Below are 18,608 nucleotides of genomic sequence, written 5' to 3'. Positions count from 1 at the left end.
ACGGCGGGGTGGGGGCGGGGTTTCGCTGACGGAGCGCTTGACAGAGGGGGACAAGGGTTGCCGTGGCAACTGCGACCTAACGTAACGTCCGTTCATTTAAAAAAAAAACAAAAAAAAAAAAAACCCACGGGTACCAGCGTCGTGCCCCGTCGAGGCAACACAGACGGTTCGTCCGGATGGAGAGACACGTTCTGCACTCGTAGTTAAACCACAACGGGACGAAAACGAGTCGCACGCAACTGCACGGACAGAAGATGGAGTTCGAGGCGACGGAGACCGTCCGCTCGACGCCGAGGCGACACGAGAAAAGTTTGGGGCTGCTCACGATGAAGTTCGTCGGTCTGCTCCAGGAAGCGAAGGACGGAGTGCTCGACTTGAAAGTGGTCAGTGTTCGTCGTGTGGGGGGAGGAGGCGGTTACCGGCTCCTTCCGCCTGAGTGCCACCTGTCGTGAACAAAGGCCTGTCAGTCAGTCAGGTGCACTGATTTGTTCCAACAGGTGGACCAGCCAGCCGCCATTAACCAGGCTCCTCGTTCCCCGGGTCAATACACCAGTGCAGTACTCGAGTACTGTACTCGAGTACTGCACTCGAGTACTGCACTGGTGTATTCTGCTTGTTTGTTTGGTTTTTGTTGCTGCTATTATATTCTTCCACAATCCCACACGTGTATTCATCTGACAGCTTTAGTTAATTTCCCCATGAACATTGTACATTAAAAAACATGATACACTGATGTGATACAATGCCTGGTTGGAGATTGAATGTGTGAATGTCAACATTTTGGCTTGTGTGGGGGGGGGAACTCTCGCGATGATTTACAGAACGATTAGAGAAACGTCCCCCAAAAGCCAAACTTTATGTTAAAATAGCTCCAACTGCAGCACCCACAGCAGTAAGAGGCTTCTCGTGCATGGATGCATCGCTATGGAGCAACTAATAATGACATATACAATAATACGTCAGCGGGGAATGTTTGTATTCTACCTTTGATGCGTCGGGTACATTTTGCTGATGATCCTTATGTAATTTTACCTGGGTGGGATTTTGAATGCATGCGTGACTTTAACTTGTAATGGGGTGTTTTTACATTCATGTACTGGAACATTTTACATAAAGAATCCGAACACCTCGTAGTTAACCGTAACCCCGGACCTCTGGGAGGTCCTGTCCCTCATATTGGGAACCAGTTGTGTTGCTCCATCCTCTTTTAGATCACCATGTCAGCTGGAGCCGCAACAATCTGTCAATAAAGCAACAAACGAGTAATAATTATCATTTTTTAAAAGGGAAGACATTTTCTACTTTGCTAACGTCAATGCCTTTTGGTTTTGGACTGCTGCTCAGACGAAACCAGATGTTCTGAAGGGTTCATCTTGGACTCTTTTGCAATCTTCTGTGGTTTTAAACAATTCGTCGAGAAGACGAGCGACAGATTCATCGATAATGAAACTGTTGTTAGTTGCAGCCAATGAGATGTGCCGACCACTGGCGTACGTGTTTCTTTGAAAGTTTACTTCTTGTCATCTCCCAAATGACTTCTCGTTTTCTTCTGGCTCAGATTTTAAGTTGTAAAAGCATCTGCCCTAGCAGCCCTCAGTATTTTGACAGGTGGATGCGTCTTTGTCAGACCTACCTGAAGGTCCATTCTTTCCTTCGCGTGATTAGTAGTTTTCCCTCTCTCTTTGCCCGCCAAAGCTGGTTAATGTTTACACGGCAGGCTCCTCAGACCATTTCCCTCCTCCTTCATCCTCCGCTATTGTACAAATGTCCTCTTCAGCCAAGGGCTTTGATTCACTGCTCGTGCGGCTTAATTTGCCAAGTCGTTCAATTGTGGCTCTGCTGAAGTCTCTTTCTTTTTCCATTACATGCAGTGTTTGCTGCGCAAGTGTCATGTGTTCTGCTAATGCCTGTTGAAAGTGTCTGAGATGAACCTTGTTAACAGGGATTCACGTTAAAGCCACCGCAGCTTAATACCCTTTATGTCTGAATCAACAGGCTGCAGACAGCCTGGCAGTGAAGCAGAAGAGGAGGATATACGACATCACCAATGTACTGGAGGGTGTGGGGCTGATTGAGAAGAAGAACAAGAATATTATCCAATGGAGGTTTGAAAACAGGTTTTGCCCTTTTTGTAGCATCTTTTTGCAACAGCAGCCAATACATTTTGATATCTTATCAGGCCTGCCAAAACTGCTAATACAAACACCAGTATGTGACTCTCATCTTTTATCCTCCTTGTGTCCAGGGGCGAGAACACAGGCAGCCCAACTCAAGAGATGCTGGAGCAGGTAAAGGTTTTGAAGGCACAGATCTCTGAGCTGGAGGACCAAGAGAAAGAGCTGGACAATCAGAAAGTCTCGCTGGAGGAGAACATCAAACACCTGAACTGCGATCCCATCACCAGCACATATCCTTCTTTTGCTTTTGCTTGTTTTAGGTTTCTTGAGTTTCTGTTTTGGTCAGCATTTTCTTTGCTCATCCCTTTCGGGAACATTGAGTGCACAAACTGTTGGTGCTAAAAATGTGTGCTTACATTTCACGTTGTGGTAAGTTAAAACCAAATCATTAGTTTGTAATTCAAGTTCTCTTTAGGCCCCATTTGGTTTTTTTCAGAGGGAAATAAAATCCCCTCTTAATCCTTTTTGACATTGTTTTATGTCCGGAGAAAATGCTATAGAAGGAGGATTACCGATAGAATTGCTGTTGTCAGTTTCTTGAGAAATCGCCCCCGGGTTAATCCTGGCATGCACAACGTTCCCAGTCTTGTTTGTCCAGTTTATTGCCTTTTCCCCCCCTCCCATAAGTAATCCTATTCCTATTTCCTTAACACTTCTCCACTTACAAATTTGTGACACACGAAGACATCTGCAGTGCATTCAACGGAGACACTCTTCTTGCTATTGTGGCTCCTGCTGGGACTCAGCTGGAGGTTCCACTACCTGAAATGGTTGGTCACTTCTTTAAAGCTTTTAAAAAAAAATTGTTTTGGATACAGGGAATTTTTTGCACCACAATATCAAGTCAGCAGCAAAACTACTATTCACCACATTTATTTTTTTGTTGTCTATGGTTTACAACATGTAGCCTATTTTATGTGAAGTCTGAACTAAAAATAAAAAAAGATTTCCAATGAAGCAGAGAGTCCTCAGCACCTTTGGCCTCTGCACACGGCAGCATCAACTGATCAGGGAGACTATTTTCAAACTTTACAAATGCCGAGATCATCTCAACGCGATGATGAAACAAACAGCTTCGGATTCCTTGAGTGAGACACGTCATGTGTGTCATTTACTTAAGCTTTCATCCGTACAGTAACCATCCCAGTATCAATGACTTCTGTAGTTTCCTGTAATGAAATTAACTCTATATAAAATTAAAAATAATTCCTTCTTTACCCCTTTGTGGTTAAGGCATGTTAACAAAAGCCGAAATAGCCATGACCAGCTGACCCTTTACATCCAGCTGAAGCAGATATATACTGAGCATGAGTGTTTGAGCTGACCAATACACGCTAACCTTTTAGCTCTGTTTTTGGTTTCCTCCAACCTTGCAGGAAATATAATTGCATACTAAATGGGTAAAATGTCATAGATCAACTGAAAGATGCTTAAATGATCTGCAAAACTGAGGTAAACTGCAGAGTCATGTGATAATTCTCTGTGCGTCACTGCAAACCACCTCTTTCTCTTTCCAAGTAGGCACGATACCCATTGTGTATAGTAATGCTGATTTAGAGCTGCTGCAATGATCATGAGCTCATCAACATGTGACTGCTCCACAGGGCCAGAGTGGTCAGAAGAAGTACCAGATGAACCTGCGCAGCCACTCCGCTCCCATCCAGGTCATGCTCATCAACAAGGATACGCACTCCACAATACCTGTGGTATTCTCTGTGCCGCCGACCGACGACATCTGCCTCATGCCCACTCCGCCCAGCACCCCCGCCAGCCTGCAGAGGTTCCCCCTCTCAACGTCCATGTACTCCACCTCCAACACCACCACCTCCTCCTCCTACTGCAGCCAGGACTCCCTCTGCTCGGACCACCAGATGGTGCTGCCAGAACACGATGAAATGCTGACGCCGTCGTCGACCCCTCCTGATTTGCACATGGGACTGGACGGTACTTTGATATTTCATGTTCCTCTCAGAATACCCAACACGTGCATCTTCTATTAACTTTTAAATCTATGTTCTGACTTAGCTGAAATAACATCCTCGACCCCGTGACAGAGGAGACGTTAAACGGAGTCCCTCCCTGTTGCTGTGATTCATCTAGTCAATATCGCTTTCGTTGTGAGTCATATCACAAGTGGTGTTGGATGTCAAAGGTGACACCGGCTGAGTGCATAGAGTGTTTCGGTTAAATGAGATCAGAAATGGTGTAAGGAAGATCATGCAGGTGTAGACTTGCGCACCAAATGCCACTGGTAATGTCCCCCACCGAAACAAACGCCTATTGGACAAACACGCACTTACCAGGCACACCTATGTAAACCTATGACGTCTTTAATGATGTATAGTGACCTCAGAGGCTGTTGAATTACTCATCAGCTGATAGTCATATTTGCTTTTCCTAGCATTTACAAAATACTGTACATAAATGTTCTATGTAGTAATGCCATTACAAGCAGAGAAAGTTTTTATAACTTTTTTTTTTTGTGTTTCAGTTGTCAGGAAATCAAACCCTGAAAACAGACAAAGAGAAAATACAGCCATTACGAAATGAATCATGTGGATCTGGTTTATCATTGATTTAAAAAAAGCAGCTGACTCAATATCAGATGTTGGAGCACTCAACATGCAAGAACACACTCACACACACAAAAAAAGTACCTCTTAGTCAGACCTTCGTGTCAGACAATCATGAGGGCTTGTCAATACAGTGACACAAAACCTTTACTTAATAATAATAATAATAATACATTTTATTTATAGAGCACTTTTCATTGCTAAAAGCAATCTCAAACTGCTACTTAATGATCTTTACTGTCCAATAAGACATTGTTGGTGACATGGATTGTGGGATTACTAAATAAATAGCCAGGGTGTAGAGTTGCCTGGTAAAAATAACAGTTTGAATATAGGGGGTATGTGCGGGGCAATCACTTGGCAGTGCGCAGGGATTTCCTGGAGTCTTTATGCATAGCTAACCAACTAGACAAATATGAGAGTGGTATCAATCATCTGGCAAGAAAACACTTTAAAGAGATTCCTGTGACCGGTCTCCTCTTCTGATGGTCCTGGGTCCAGGTAATTGTTGCACGTTTCAGGACCTCACCATGTTGTTAAGTATTCTGTTCGCACGCCCTCCATGCAGAGTGTCAGCCAGCGGCAATGTTGGAGCAGCAGCAGATGGACCTGACAGACCCAGAGTTCCAGTCGGTGCTGGACGTGAGCAGCCTGCTGAAGCTGAACGCTGCCGAAGACCACATGAGGGACGACCGAGAGGGTAAGAGGTTGTGAACTGAGAACAGAGTTTATCCAGTAATTGAATCCAGCCGTGAGGCTCGGGCTGTTTGAACTGTTTGAACTTCAGTTATATAAAGGTTGTAAGATCCCTGCTTGCTTTAATTCAGCATTTTTAATACCTAGTTTTAGGACTAAACTGATAAAAATCCATACGTTGTTATACATGTAGATGTTTCTAATTACTGTGAAACAAACATGTTTATTTTGATTCTCTTGTAGGAGCTGTTGATCTGATTGATGAGCTAATGTCTGCTGATGGTAAGTACATCTCAATATCTGGAATTATTAAGTTCATAAATTAAGAAAGTGTCTTAATTTATTCACTATTACAGTTTAGACACCTGGTTAATAATACAGCTTCACCTCCGTTAGACTCGGCATAATTGTTGGGTGTGGTTATAATAAAATAAGTTATCATACTCTGTAAACCTGAGACTGAGTCTACAACCATGCTAGCAGCTCTTGGTGGCGTTGCAGAGAAGGTCAGGGGATCTTGAATCAAATGTCAAGGCAATCTGTCCGACAGTTTTTGAGATATTTCAGTCATGACAAAATGATTGGCTTGACAATCTATACCTGGTCTTATTTATGTTTTACAGTATTCTCTTTGTTGCTCGTCCCCCTTCATGCAGGAATAGATTACAGCTTCAATCTGGACGACAATGAGGGAGTGTGTGACCTGTTTGACGTGCAGATCCTCAATTACTGATGCCCGACATTGGGCTTGTCTCGGCGCTTAGAAAGACGCTCTGAACACGCCTTTACCCATTTTTGTTATAATTGCACAGCTGATACCTAAACATCTCATCTTCCTCCACACACAAGACTTCACCACCGTGTACCAAACTGCTCCAATTTACTATTATGCCTGTTTGCCTTCGGTCAACACAAAACAAAAGTGCCTGATTTGAATTAACCTTAACCTATTTACAAAGCCAGAACTCATTATTTCTCCATTGGGTCTTAAAACGTTTTTTTGGGTGGTTGGTTACAACATTCCACAGAAATTAGGTGCCTTACTGGAAGAAAGCCAGGACAGATCAGTCAGGGTCCCTCCCTGCTTTTTCTACATGCCAGATTTGTATTTTCCCACTTCCACTGAAAAGCCAGAGACTTGAAGAAAACATGTTTAATTTTCTGTGGTTGATCAACCTTAGCGACTGTGACAGTGTTTTCCTTCAGAGGATATTTACAATATCACATTCAGTATTGGCTTTTTTCTTAATGCCTGATACAGGGTTGATGATCTAGTTCAGGGTATGTTTGTTTTCATGGAAAACAGATTTCATAGATATGGCACATTGTATTTAATGAGTGAATGTTTTGGTTACGTTTTATAACCTTGTTCTCATGTGAAAAATGCCAGAAAGTTTTCTTTTCTATTGTCGCTGCCATTTCAGGCCTCTTGAGTTTTTTGTTTTTGTTTTAAAATAATCCTTAGATTATTTGACTTTTATATATTTGAATAAGTCATTTTTTTACTTAATTTAAAAAAGACAATTCTTGGTTCTAGTTTGTTAAAACTGAAGCTGGTTGACTGCCTTGATCGAAATTTATAAAGTTAATTATCTATATTTCTTGCCTGAAATAATAAATATTAAGAGCCTTAAAATGCATTTTGTATATTTATAGTTTTTTATTACAAGAAGCCATGTTTTTTTGTTGCATTATGTCATTTCTTTGCACATTTTCAATAAATGTATTTAATCTCGGCTTAAGAACTTTTCATTTTGTTGACAAGTAATAATCATAGTTTGATCAGAAAATGTGAAATGAGAGAGGGAATAATTGTAGCTTGTGTTTTTATTATTTTTCCAGAAGGTCCTTGGAACCCTTTTTCTTTTTTGGTCGAGTTAAGTGTAACAGATGGTAAACCTCAGTCAAATGGTTTCCACATGAGACGACACACATGCCAGAGCACAACTTGATGAAGCATCACTTTATCTGAACCAGCTGAGACGCAGAAAGAAAACAACAACAAAAACTAAATGAACAGTGCATCTTATTAAATGTTCATTTCTGATATTCGGTGAAACAGCCTGAACCATTTAATTTATGCCTTTCTTATAATTGGAGACTTTCAACAAGTGGATGTTGTAGCTAGTTTGTAAAGGAAAACTGGTCCGTGTGCAACCGTCCCTCAGTGCAACAACTGTATTAAATAGTGAATTTTGGCAACAACACAAACCAAGTTAAATCAGTGTTAAAGGAAAACATCTGTAATATTCAAATAAGATTTGCAACAATGAGGAGAATTAAGACAACATTTCACACATTTAATCATCACCTTACGAAAAGGTTACTAGAAGTTGTTTATCACTCTTGTGCAGCTTGGCTGTCTGAGAAAAAACGAGGTGTACACATGTTTGACATTCTGAGGAATCCAGGAAACGACAAAGTGGTGACTCGACCACATGAAAGGGAGTCAAATCCCACTGGATGTAGTTTGGCTTCTTTTTAAATATTATTATTCTTTCATTTTCAAAGTCACAGTCCACTTGTTTAGCTGAGAAATCAGGAAAGTAGTAAAAGAAAAAGTGAAACTACAGTAGATCCTCAGGGCCCCACTGGCATGGAGCATTACAAACCTTTCAGAAAATGTTTCCTTTGTGTCTCCTATGACCCACATTCTTTTAGCAAATTGAATGTCTTAAATAAATCGTATGACCTCTCAGCTCTTGAATTTATGTTTACAGCTGGAGCAAATGTGTTGCATCAAGTGGATCAGGGGATTAGATTAAAGGTAAAAGAAGCCAGGCGTGATGACAGAGTTGTATTACAAAAGAGCAAACATCCAACTCGCTCGTCTTTCGTCTCTTCTCTTCTCTTCTTCTATTCTTGTGTTACATCTAATAGTATCAAGTGCATTCTTCATTCATTACTCGACAGAAAACCTTTACAAAACTAGAGGAAAGAAATACTTAAAATACAAACCTCCAATTTTTGATGTGGAGGGAAATGCTCCTATGCTACTTTTACTAAATGAGCGATTCATGTGAAGACATTCACTCATACCGAGAAAGTGTTTGTCACTTGAGATGCACTCTCAGAGTTAAACGACATCTCCATCCCTTCCTCCTCTGCAGGGTTTTCCGCTCTCCTCCTCCTATTTCTTCTCCTCTGCCCGAACCTCTTGGCCACTTTCATCATGTGCTGCCGGAAGGAAGACCCCACGAAGGCGTAGAGGATGGGGTTGAGGCAGCAGTGCGTGAGGGCCAGGCTCCCCGTCACCTGAGCGGCCTTATCGAGCACTTTACTCGTCCCGCAGTGGGTCACAAAAGCGTAGGCCGAGTCCATCATTCGATAGACCTTCAACACGTTGTAAGGCAGCTGTGTGACCACAAACACCCCCACCACTATAAGGAGAACACGCAGAGCTTTCCATTTCTTGCCTCTGCTTTCAACAGGGAGGCCCCTCAGCGCTCGGGCCGCGCTCCAGTAGCAGATCCCCATGACCAGGAGAGGAAGCAGGAAGCCCAGTAGCACCTCTGCTCCCTCCAGGGCAGCTTTACCCCCTCCGGCCATAGATGGAGGCATGATTGCCAGGCAGACGCTCCTATTAGATGCCCATGTCACTTCTGAGAGTATTAAATCAGGAAGACCGAGCATGAAAGCTGTTGCCCAGACAACTAAACACGCCTTCCAACAGTGTCTCCTGCAGAACATCCTCTGCAGCCGTCCTCCTTGGTCTCTGCCTTGCGCCCTGGCAAAGGCCAAGTGACGGTCCAGGCTGATGCAGGCCAGCAGCAGCATACAGCAGGTGAAGTTGACTGTGTAGCAGGCCGACACCATCTTGCACACGGCCTCCCCCAGCTCCCAGCCCCTCGCAGCGTCAGCAGCCCAGAACGGCAGCGTGACGAGCAGCAGCAGGTCGGCCACGGCCAGGTGGGTGAGGAAAACATCCATCATGGTCTTCAGGCGCTTGTGGTAGGCGTAAACGGTCACGACTAAGGCGTTTCCCGCCAGCCCCACCACCAGACACACGGTGTACATGATGGGGAGGAAGAGGGCGGCGAAGGAACGGATGTCAGCCTTCTCGCACATGGCGGGGTAGTCGTCATAGCTGAAGTTGAAGCTGGTGTTTCCATGGTAATAGTAGTCGTCCTCCTCTGCGACATCCATGCTACTCTGATGGAGACGTGAGGGAAGTCATTTTGGATTACTCGTCTGTGGCCTTGAAACATAAACGGCTAGCTTGTGCAACATTCATTTTACAATTACCTTGGAGAAAAATAAGTAAGTTGGCCATCTTTAGTTTCTATGACAAATGTTCAAGCAGAACTGTAGATGTGGGTGGTACCGATGTAACCAGGGACTTAAATCAAATCCTCGAAATGTGATGAGATTGACAAAAAAATATTTTTTTGTGCTCACAAAGTAATCACAAAGAATATGGAAAGTAAACCTCGGCAATATGTCAAAGAGACAAATGAAAGAAAGGCAAAATGATAATTTACAGAGGCTATAGCCTAGACGTTAGCTAGTCACTCAAGGAACAAGGAATTTGTCAAAATTGAAAATACTCCAAACTTCTTTGGACACATTTAGTATCAAGAGACACATGAACACAATGGCACACAGAAGATGGAAAATCTATTTTTCATTTCACTGTGTCTTTAAACGGAGTAACTTGGCTGAGGAAATATCTTGAATTTAAAAAGAATTATGCCAAAAGTAATGATAAGGAATGTAGAGCTAGAGTCTGGATTTATCGTTCTGCACACTGACTTTGTTTGATAGTGGAACTAGAGAGGACCACAGGGAGGGAAAACATTCCTGGCTCTGGAAAATACATGTAAAGAAGAAAGACAGCAACCTTCAGGTTGACCGGCTGCTGGCTAATTATTGTATTATTGATAAGATCAGAGTCAACATCCCCTGTCAACATCTGGCCACTGTGTCCCCGAGCTCTTCCTCTCTGTTGCACCATCATCGCTGAGATGAAATGAAGTGTTAACTCCACTCCGCACCGTAGGGGCGGAGGAGGATAAATAGTTTCCACAAGAGCAGATTGTATAAACAATCAAATTCTTCAGGAGATCGCCCCGCTTAGATTTCTCCTCCACATATATTGAAACGCAGAGGAGACGAAGCTGTAGAGTTGTAGAATATCTCCGTCACACGTGCGTCACTAATTACCAGACACATTTCTTTTTAAAGACTGTGTGCCATTGCTGTGATTGACTGCTTTTTATTCAAAAAGCACATAAGCTAACACGGGCACCTGGTTCATCAAATAAATATGCCAGATTTAGTCATATATGGTTAAAGAAAAAGAAGGATTTTACTTAAACATTTCCATGTCATGCTTCTTCATACAACATTTCAGAGATGTAGGGTGAACTGTTTTACTCCATAAATCAACTAGAAAAGTCTATATATATATATATATATATATATATATATATATATATATATATATATATATATATATATATATATTCCCTCTGAATGGTGGTGGAATAGAAAAATAAATAGAAAAAGTGAAGAGCAAGTATCTTAAATGTGAACAGTCACAGTTCACCACTGACAAACAGTAGGTTGTTAAATTAGCTGTAAGTATTATGAAAGGGCCATTGTGCATAATAAGTACCGTCATATTAAAGTTGCTGTACATGAGAAAAGAAGTTCTACTTTTACCAGAATGAAATGAAAATGAAATGGATTGTCTACACTAAACAGAAACGATCAGTGAATAGAGCAGATACATAAAGAGGTGGTGGAGCATCAGGAAACATAAAACACATCAAATCAAAGCTGGAGCCTTCAACCGCTGTCGAAAAGAGAGAGATGAGTAAAGAATATCTGCACCACCAGGTATATTTTGAAGTTTACTCACGGTCTCTCCCACTGTCCGTCGCGTCTGTCCTCTCGATGCCAGAAGGCTGAAGTTGCTGTGTGAGTGGGACAGGCGCCTTCCGCGCAGCGCAGGGTTCGTTTGATTTGTCACCCGCGCAGCATGAGTGGGCGGGAATGGGGTTTTTTTTTTGTCCTTCTTGTGATTCTGTCACAAAGTCTACATTTACATGTATACATTTAGTGTATTTAAGTACAATTGTGAGGTACTTAACTGAATGCTATTTTCTACTTGGAGAAATATTGAACTTGAACTAACAAATATTTTATACATAGATTATCAGTGTATACACATGTAACACCACAAAGAGAGAAAAAAACCAAAAATAAATAAAAGACAGACATGGGAAAACCTGCTCTGCAATACAATTATAATGAAGTTTAAATACTTCACATTCAATTCAATTCAATTCAAGTTTTATTTGTATAGCGCCATATCACAACATACATTGTCTCAAGGCACTTTACATAGTGAGGTCAATATTACAATATTACAGGGAAAACCCAACAAATCCCACAATGAGCAAAGCACTTGGCGACGGTGGAGAGAAAAAAAAACTCCCTTTTAACAGGAAGAAATCTCTGACAGAACCGGACTCCGTTGCGGGCGGAGCTTCTGTCTCGACCGGTTGGGGTGAGGAGAGAAATGAGGAAGAGAGGAGAGGTGGGCAGTGTCGGCTTATATATGTATAAGCCAACACTTATACATATACAACGACTTTAGGTCATTCCTGACAAGTAAGACAGGAATGGTCACAACATCTTGTCAAAGGTTGCGGAGCTGAGATAGAGAGACACTGTTTCGGTTCCTTTCCATATGTAACAGATTAGTGATTTCTGCCAGCCAGGTTTTAAAAGAAGGCACATCCTCACTTTTCCGAAATATTGAACTTTCTACTCCACTTTACTTTAAAGCTTTACATTTTTATTAATTTCAGATGGAAATTTTGGATTTTTTCTCTGCATCAGATTAAAAATAAAATGCTACCAGCCCAACGCTCTCTTACACATATAACGTCAGTTAAAAGTTATGATATTTCTCTCTGGAGTGTAAACACACCACAGATAAACCTCTGCTGACACATTTCAGCAAAATATTCACTAGATGGTGTTTAGGCCAGGTTTTCATTATTTGTTAGACTTTATATATATATACACTCTGAACATCAGATTGGGATGAATCAGATTCAATCAAATATGACAATACTAATTACAAATGTCATCCTTCAACTCTATGTTTACTTTATAAGTTGCACCACATTGCAGGATTAATATCCACAGTGTTCGGCAGTGAACAACACACCCAATCAAAAGGTCAGAAACCAGTATTACCGTGCTTTGTTTCTCTGGCTTCAGTTCAGTCCCATATCCAGCTGAGTCTTGTCGCTCCGCACACTTTGAAACCACTCAGAGGAAAGATGACTCAGGCAGAACGAGAAGTCAAGTGACAGGAGACCAGAAACCAAGCCACAACTAAAGTTTTGCTTTATGGACATGCATGAACGTGTTTAAACTCAGGCAAAAGCACACGAGTTAACAACATTTCAACACCTGTAAGTACAATATACAAGTAAATCACACACAGTCTCTGTGTATTTCTACAGTGTGTCTGTAGTTTCTGGTGTATTTCGCACAATGAGCAGTGGTGTTTGTTATATGTTAAACAGTATAATGCACTGCACAGTAGAGAGGGACTTTTCAAAGTACAGAGTGCATGTGAAAAACAATTCTTCCATCTGGTGGTGGCCCTTGGTGACTGCCCTGAGCGGGGGTCAAGGAGGTCACGAAGCTTCGCTGTGTAGATTCTGGCCTGTGGCTTCCTCCCACTGTCCAGCACAAAGGTTAGATTAACTGGCTACTCTAAAGTAGCCCGTAGGTGTAGATGGGAGAATTCTGACAGGTTCTGGGATGTATGAATGGATAGATGGATGTTTTTTTTGTTTTTGATTGTCCACTACAATCTCTTTTCATTTGGTTATTCAAAATCTCCTCTTTGTTAACACTGAGTCTCTGTTGGACGAGCTGAAACGTTTACCACACGACATGTCAATATCTGATTTGAAAACCTTTATTTTGTATTCTTAAAAAATAAAAACAAACAATTTGTTCTGTGAGCCTCAAGATTATCAATTTGGACTTTCGAACCTCTGTTGTTTTGGTCCACAAGCGAAAATGTTGGTTTCCGTCATTTTGATGCGGGAGTAGTTGCTTGAATGAAATGCTAGACAGTAGGGGAAAGAGAGAGAGTTAACAACAAACCACTGCATCAATGTCCAAAGTTTATAATGCGTTTTTTTTTCAGCATTTTTCAAAATGTGGCTTCGAAACATATTACACAACATACAGAAGGAAAAAAACAACAACAACATGAAACAAGTTTACCCGTGGCATAATTCCACATCCTCCTGGTTTGTTCCAGCAGCCTAACCAGTTCCTAATTTTTGACTCCCCAGCTTCTTCTACAGTTCCTTTCTACAACAAAAATAGAATAAACAGAAAATTATTGTACATAGACAACAACCATCTCCAACTTCATTTGTCAAATTGTTAATCCCCTGAATGTTTTCACTGGTGTCTGATGCTAAAAGTACTGAACTGATGCACCACCCCACACGGGTCAGTGAATAAACCATATAAATAATGTTTGGGTCTTGATGTGTTTTTCCTTTTCATTTGATTTGTTTTTTATTGTAAGAAGTTGACATACGTGTGTACTACGCTTGGCCTTGGCAGGATTATACCCAGTGCCGTTCTGAATAATAACAGAATCACTGCAATTTAAAACGGAACCAAAACCTTGTGTCCTGCAGCTGTCTCTCAGCAACATGTTTGACATTGTCACGATAAAAGCTCCTTACAGTCAGAGACCAGCAGGGGATCATCTCACCTCATCAATGGGCTGCAGACGATCATCCTTCTCCAGAGCGGCTGCATCAGTGGAGGTGAAGGTTGTGATGAGCAGGAAAACCTGCAGACACAACATGACCAGCAGCAACCGTTTGTCCATGGCTGATGAAATGAAGAGTTTGATGCAGCTGTGACAACGCACAGGTCTTTATATACCCACTGCACAACAACCACTTCCATGTGAACAAAGAGGAAGCAGCAACAGAACACCACAACTTGCCATCATCAGCAAGATGTGGCAATTTCATCCAACACAACATCTTTATAGAAGGAAAACAACATGTTGCCTAATTTATGTTAAATTTCAAACTAAATATGTTTTAAACAATGTCTATATAGTTTCAATGAATGGATTAGCACTTTGTATACAATATAATGAAGATTAATTTTGTGAACATGCAGGTCAATAATCCACATAATCACAAAAAGTTAAATTAAACAGCCACATTGACATGTCTCCATGCCCCATAGACTGTGTATAAAAATGGACGCAGTCACCGGGTTTGAAAAAATAAAAATGAAAGGCCAATGCAGGAGTTCCTCAAACCTGTATTCTCTGGAATGACCAGCAGAGGTAGGCTCTCACCTGCTTTGCCCCTATAGGTCTCTGGTTGAGAGTAAGATGAGAAGTTCAATACCACATTCACATGAGTGGTATCGTGAATATATATACATATATATACATATATATATGTGTGTGTGTGTATATATATATATATATATATATATATATATATATATATATATATATATATATATATATATATATATATATATATATATATATATATATATATATATATATATATATATATATATATATATATGTATATATATATATGTATATGTATACATATGTATATAACAGGCAGCCAGTAACTGTTGCTTAGCAAAAACACCAGTAGCATAAAAACAGCCTGGTTCTGTCTAAATTTAAAGGTAATTTACCCCCAGTCCAGCAAAGCACACCGGAATGAATGTTCTTGCAGCATCAACAACTTTTATGGAACAATTATGAGGACGCAACACTGACATTAAGCAACATGAAGAAGTAAATACAAGATATATCAAACTGCCAGCTCTCTCTCTCTCTCTCTCTCTCTCTCACACACACACACACACACACACGCACACGCAGAGTAGTCTCTCCATGTCTTCAGAGGTCACTGACTTGCATTTATTTTATGAAGACTCACGCTTTCCATAACATTAAATCACCTCACCTTACAATATGTAACGATTTATGTTATGTATGACCATAATGTGCTTGCGTAAATAAATTTAGGTCATCACAACATGATTAATACCTGCATGGTACACACACACACACACACACACACACACTCACACACACACACACACACACACACACACACACACACACACACACACACACACACTCACACACACACACACACACACACACACACATTCACATACTCACACAAGTGTGCCAAAGATCAAGAGCCTGGAGTGATAGTGCAGGGCTTATGCTCTTTTCTATCCATAGTTATTAATATGAGTTGGTGGTAGGAGAGGCCAAGTGAGTCAGAGGACTCCTGAGGTTACAGGAGAACATATGGAACAAGGCACAAAAACCTTTGTGTGTCCAGTGTAATCTGTCAGAAACAATGTGAACAAATCTGTCATTACATATGTGTGTGTATACTGTATGTGAGTTACAGTGTTCTATTAAGTTTCAGTTGCTCGGTTATGGAGGCGTTAAGTGGTTAGGGGATGTTGCTCCTTCGCTGATATGAATTTTCTGCGTGTGTGGTGTCAGTTTGACAGTGTTGTCAGGCAGAACGGTCAAAACCTAGATCATGGTGTGAAATGACGATGTAGTTGGAGACTGTTGTGGAGTCAAATCTTCACAGTAATATCAAAGAAAATGTTTGATAGAAGGGAAAATAATATAAAGTCTTATTTCATGTTAAACTCTCAAACAAAATATGTAAAAATCTAAATTACAATTCTCTGACATTTTATTTTTTACTCAGCCTTCAGTGTGAATGATCAAAATATAATATAATAAGAAATACAGAACATTCAATGTTGTACACCTTGATAACTCCTTTTCATTTGGTTATTAAAAATCTATTGAGAGTCAGTGACATCATCACTTTTAATAACTCTGTGATTGTTACAGTGCAAAGGACGGAGTTCTGTAAAGATTTAGTTTACCAAACAAGAGCTGTGTGCCAAACAGAAAACCACACGAAACGTCAATATCTGATTTGAAAACCTTTATTTTGTATTCTTAAAAATTAAAAATGAATCAATTTGTTCTTTTGGACTTTCCCACGGAGCAGAGCGTGTTTCGAACTCTTGTTGTTTTGGTTCAGATATGTTTGTTTCCATCACGCAGATTTGGGATTAGTCTCTGGAGGAGGTGGCTAAACAGTAGAGGAAGAGAGAAAGAGATTCATTTAACAACAAACTATTTCAATGTCCAAAGTGATTTAATTTTTCTTTCAGCATTTTTCAAAATGTTGCTTCGGAAAATATTGCATAACATACAGAAGAGATAAAAACAAACATAAAACAAGTTTACCCGTGGCAAAATTCCACATCCTCCTGGTGCGCTCCAGCAGCCTAACCGGATCCTAATTTTTGACTTCCCAGCGTCTTCTACAGTTCCTTTCTACAACAAAAATAGAATAAACAGAACATTATTGTACATAGACAACCACCATCTCAAACTTCATTTGTCAAATTGTTAATCCCCTGAATGTTTTCACTGGTGTCTGATGCTAAAAGTACTGAACTGATGCACCACCCCACACGGGTCAGTGAATAAACCATATAAATAATGTTTGGGTCGTGATGTGTTTTTCCTTTTCATTTGATTGGTTTTTTATTGTAAGAAGTTGACATACGTGTGAACTACGCTTGGCCTTGGCAGGACTATACCCAGTGCCGTTCTGAATAATAACAGAATCACTGCAATTTAAAACGGAACCAAAACCTTGTGTCCTGCAGCTGTCTCTCAGCAACATGTTTGACATTGTCACGATAAAAGCTCCTTACAGTCAGAGACCAGCAGGGGATCATCTCACCTCATCAATGGGCTGCAGACGATCATCCTTCTCCAGAGCGGCTGCATCAGTGGAGGTGAAGGTTGTGATGAGCAGGAAAACCTGCAGACACAACATGACCAGCAGCAACCGTTTGTCCATGGCTGATGAAATGAAGAGTTTGATGCAGCTGTGACAACGCACAGGTCTTTATATACCCACTGCACAACAACCACTTCCATGTGAACAAAGAGGAAGCAGCAACAGAACACCACAACTTGCCATCATCAGCAAGATGTGGCAATTTCATCCAACACAACATCTTTATAGAAGGAAAACAACATGTTGCCTAATTTATGTTAAATTTCAAACTAAATATGTTTTAAACAATGTCTATATAGTTTCAATGAATGGATTAGCACTTTGTGTACAATATAATGAAGATTAATTTTGTGAACATGCAGGTCAATAATCCACATAATCACAAAAAGTTAAATTAAACAGCCACATTGACATGTCTCCATGCCCCATAGACTGTGTATAAAAATGGACGTAATCACCGGGTTTGAAAAAATAAAAATGAAAGGCCAATGCAGGAGTTCCTCAAACCTGTATTCTCTGGAATGACCAGCAGAAGTAGGCTCTCACCTGCTTTGCCCCTATAGGTCTCTGGTTGAGAGTAAGATGAGAAGTTCAATACCACATTCACATGAGTGGTATCGTGAATATATATACATATATATAGATATATATGTATATATCTATATATATGTATATAGCAGACAGCCAGTAACTGTTGCTTAGGAAAAACACCAGTAGCATAAAAACAGCCTGGTTCTGTCTAAATTTAAAGGTAATTTACCCCCAGAGCAGCAAAGCACACCGGAATGAATGTTCTTGCAGCATCAACAACTTTTATGGAACAATTATGAGGACGCAACACTGACATTAAGCAACATGAAGAAGTAAATACAAGATATATCAAACTGCCAGCTCTCTCTCTCTCTCTCTCTCTCTCACACACACACACACACGCAGAGTAGTCTCTCCATGTCTTCAGAGGTCACTTACTTGCATTTATTTTATGAAGACTTACTCTTTCCCAAACATTAAATCACCTTTCCTTACAATATGTAACGATTTATGTTATGTATGACCATAATGTGATTGCGTAAATAGATTTAGGTCATCACAACATGATTTATACCTGCATGGTACACAGACACACACACTCACACACACACACACACACACATACACACACACACGTGCGCCAAAGATCAAGAGCCTGGAGTGATAGTGCAGGGCTTACGCTCTTTTTTATCCATAGTTATTAATTTGAGTTGGTGAAGGAGAGG

General features: G+C 40.7%; 2 protein-coding genes and 1 long non-coding RNA gene across 4 annotated transcripts; 1 reads left to right on the top strand and 2 right to left on the bottom strand.

The window, feature by feature from the left end:
• The first annotated feature begins 30 nt into the window (after window positions 1-30).
• e2f5 (E2F transcription factor 5) lies at window positions 31-7,169 on the top strand. 2 transcript variants are annotated; one of them, XM_035634924.2, is made up of 8 exons: window positions 31-383; window positions 1,996-2,117; window positions 2,246-2,407; window positions 2,839-2,947; window positions 3,782-4,121; window positions 5,319-5,450; window positions 5,690-5,728; window positions 6,103-7,169. In XM_035634924.2, exons 1-8 carry the CDS (start codon window positions 255-257, stop codon window positions 6,177-6,179), a joined length of 1,110 nt encoding a protein of 369 aa, XP_035490817.1. In that variant the 5' UTR covers window positions 31-254; the 3' UTR covers window positions 6,180-7,169. The 2 variants fall into 2 exon arrangements, with proteins under 2 accessions (XP_035490817.1, XP_035490818.1); XM_035634925.2 differs by having other exon boundaries at window positions 32-383; window positions 1,996-2,105.
• Window positions 7,170-7,255: 86 nt separating this feature from the next.
• Window positions 7,256-11,578, bottom strand: ackr4a (atypical chemokine receptor 4a). Its single transcript, XM_035634923.2, has 2 exons — window positions 11,310-11,578; window positions 7,256-9,598 (listed from the first exon to the last, which is right to left on the bottom strand). The coding sequence occupies exon 2, from the start codon at window positions 9,590-9,592 to the stop codon at window positions 8,480-8,482; it is 1,113 nt and encodes a 370-aa protein (XP_035490816.2). The 5' UTR covers window positions 9,593-9,598; window positions 11,310-11,578; the 3' UTR covers window positions 7,256-8,479.
• Window positions 11,579-16,464: 4,886 nt separating this feature from the next.
• Window positions 16,465-17,452, bottom strand: LOC124850032. Its single transcript, XR_007030773.1, has 3 exons — window positions 17,293-17,452; window positions 16,788-16,877; window positions 16,465-16,629 (listed from the first exon to the last, which is right to left on the bottom strand). It is a non-coding gene; the product is annotated as an uncharacterized LOC124850032 (long non-coding RNA).
• Window positions 17,453-18,608: the final 1,156 nt, after the last annotated feature.

The sequence above is a fragment of the Scophthalmus maximus genome, chromosome 5 (assembly GCF_022379125.1).
Source record: "Scophthalmus maximus strain ysfricsl-2021 chromosome 5, ASM2237912v1, whole genome shotgun sequence".
NCBI classification, from domain to species: Eukaryota; Metazoa; Chordata; class Actinopteri; order Pleuronectiformes; family Scophthalmidae; genus Scophthalmus; species Scophthalmus maximus.
Note: the sequence above shows the minus strand (reverse complement) of the source record. Positions and strands in the feature narration are given on the sequence as shown.

What these genes read in the sequence shown, in the direction of transcription:
- e2f5 (XM_035634924.2), top strand. Translation starts at nt 255, where the DNA reads ATGGAGTTCGAGGCGACGGAGACCGTCCGCTCGACGCCGAGGCGACAC. An exon ending in CAATGGAGGTTTGAAAACAG is followed by an intron (nt 2,118 to 2,245) that starts GTTTTGCCCTTT and finishes CCTTGTGTCCAG; the next exon opens with GGGCGAGAACACAGGCAGCC. An exon ending in TGAGCTAATGTCTGCTGATG is followed by an intron (nt 5,729 to 6,102) that starts GTAAGTACATCT and finishes CCCTTCATGCAG; the next exon opens with GAATAGATTACAGCTTCAAT.
- ackr4a (XM_035634923.2), bottom strand. Translation starts at nt 9,592, where the DNA reads ATGGATGTCGCAGAGGAGGACGACTACTATTACCATGGAAACACCAGC.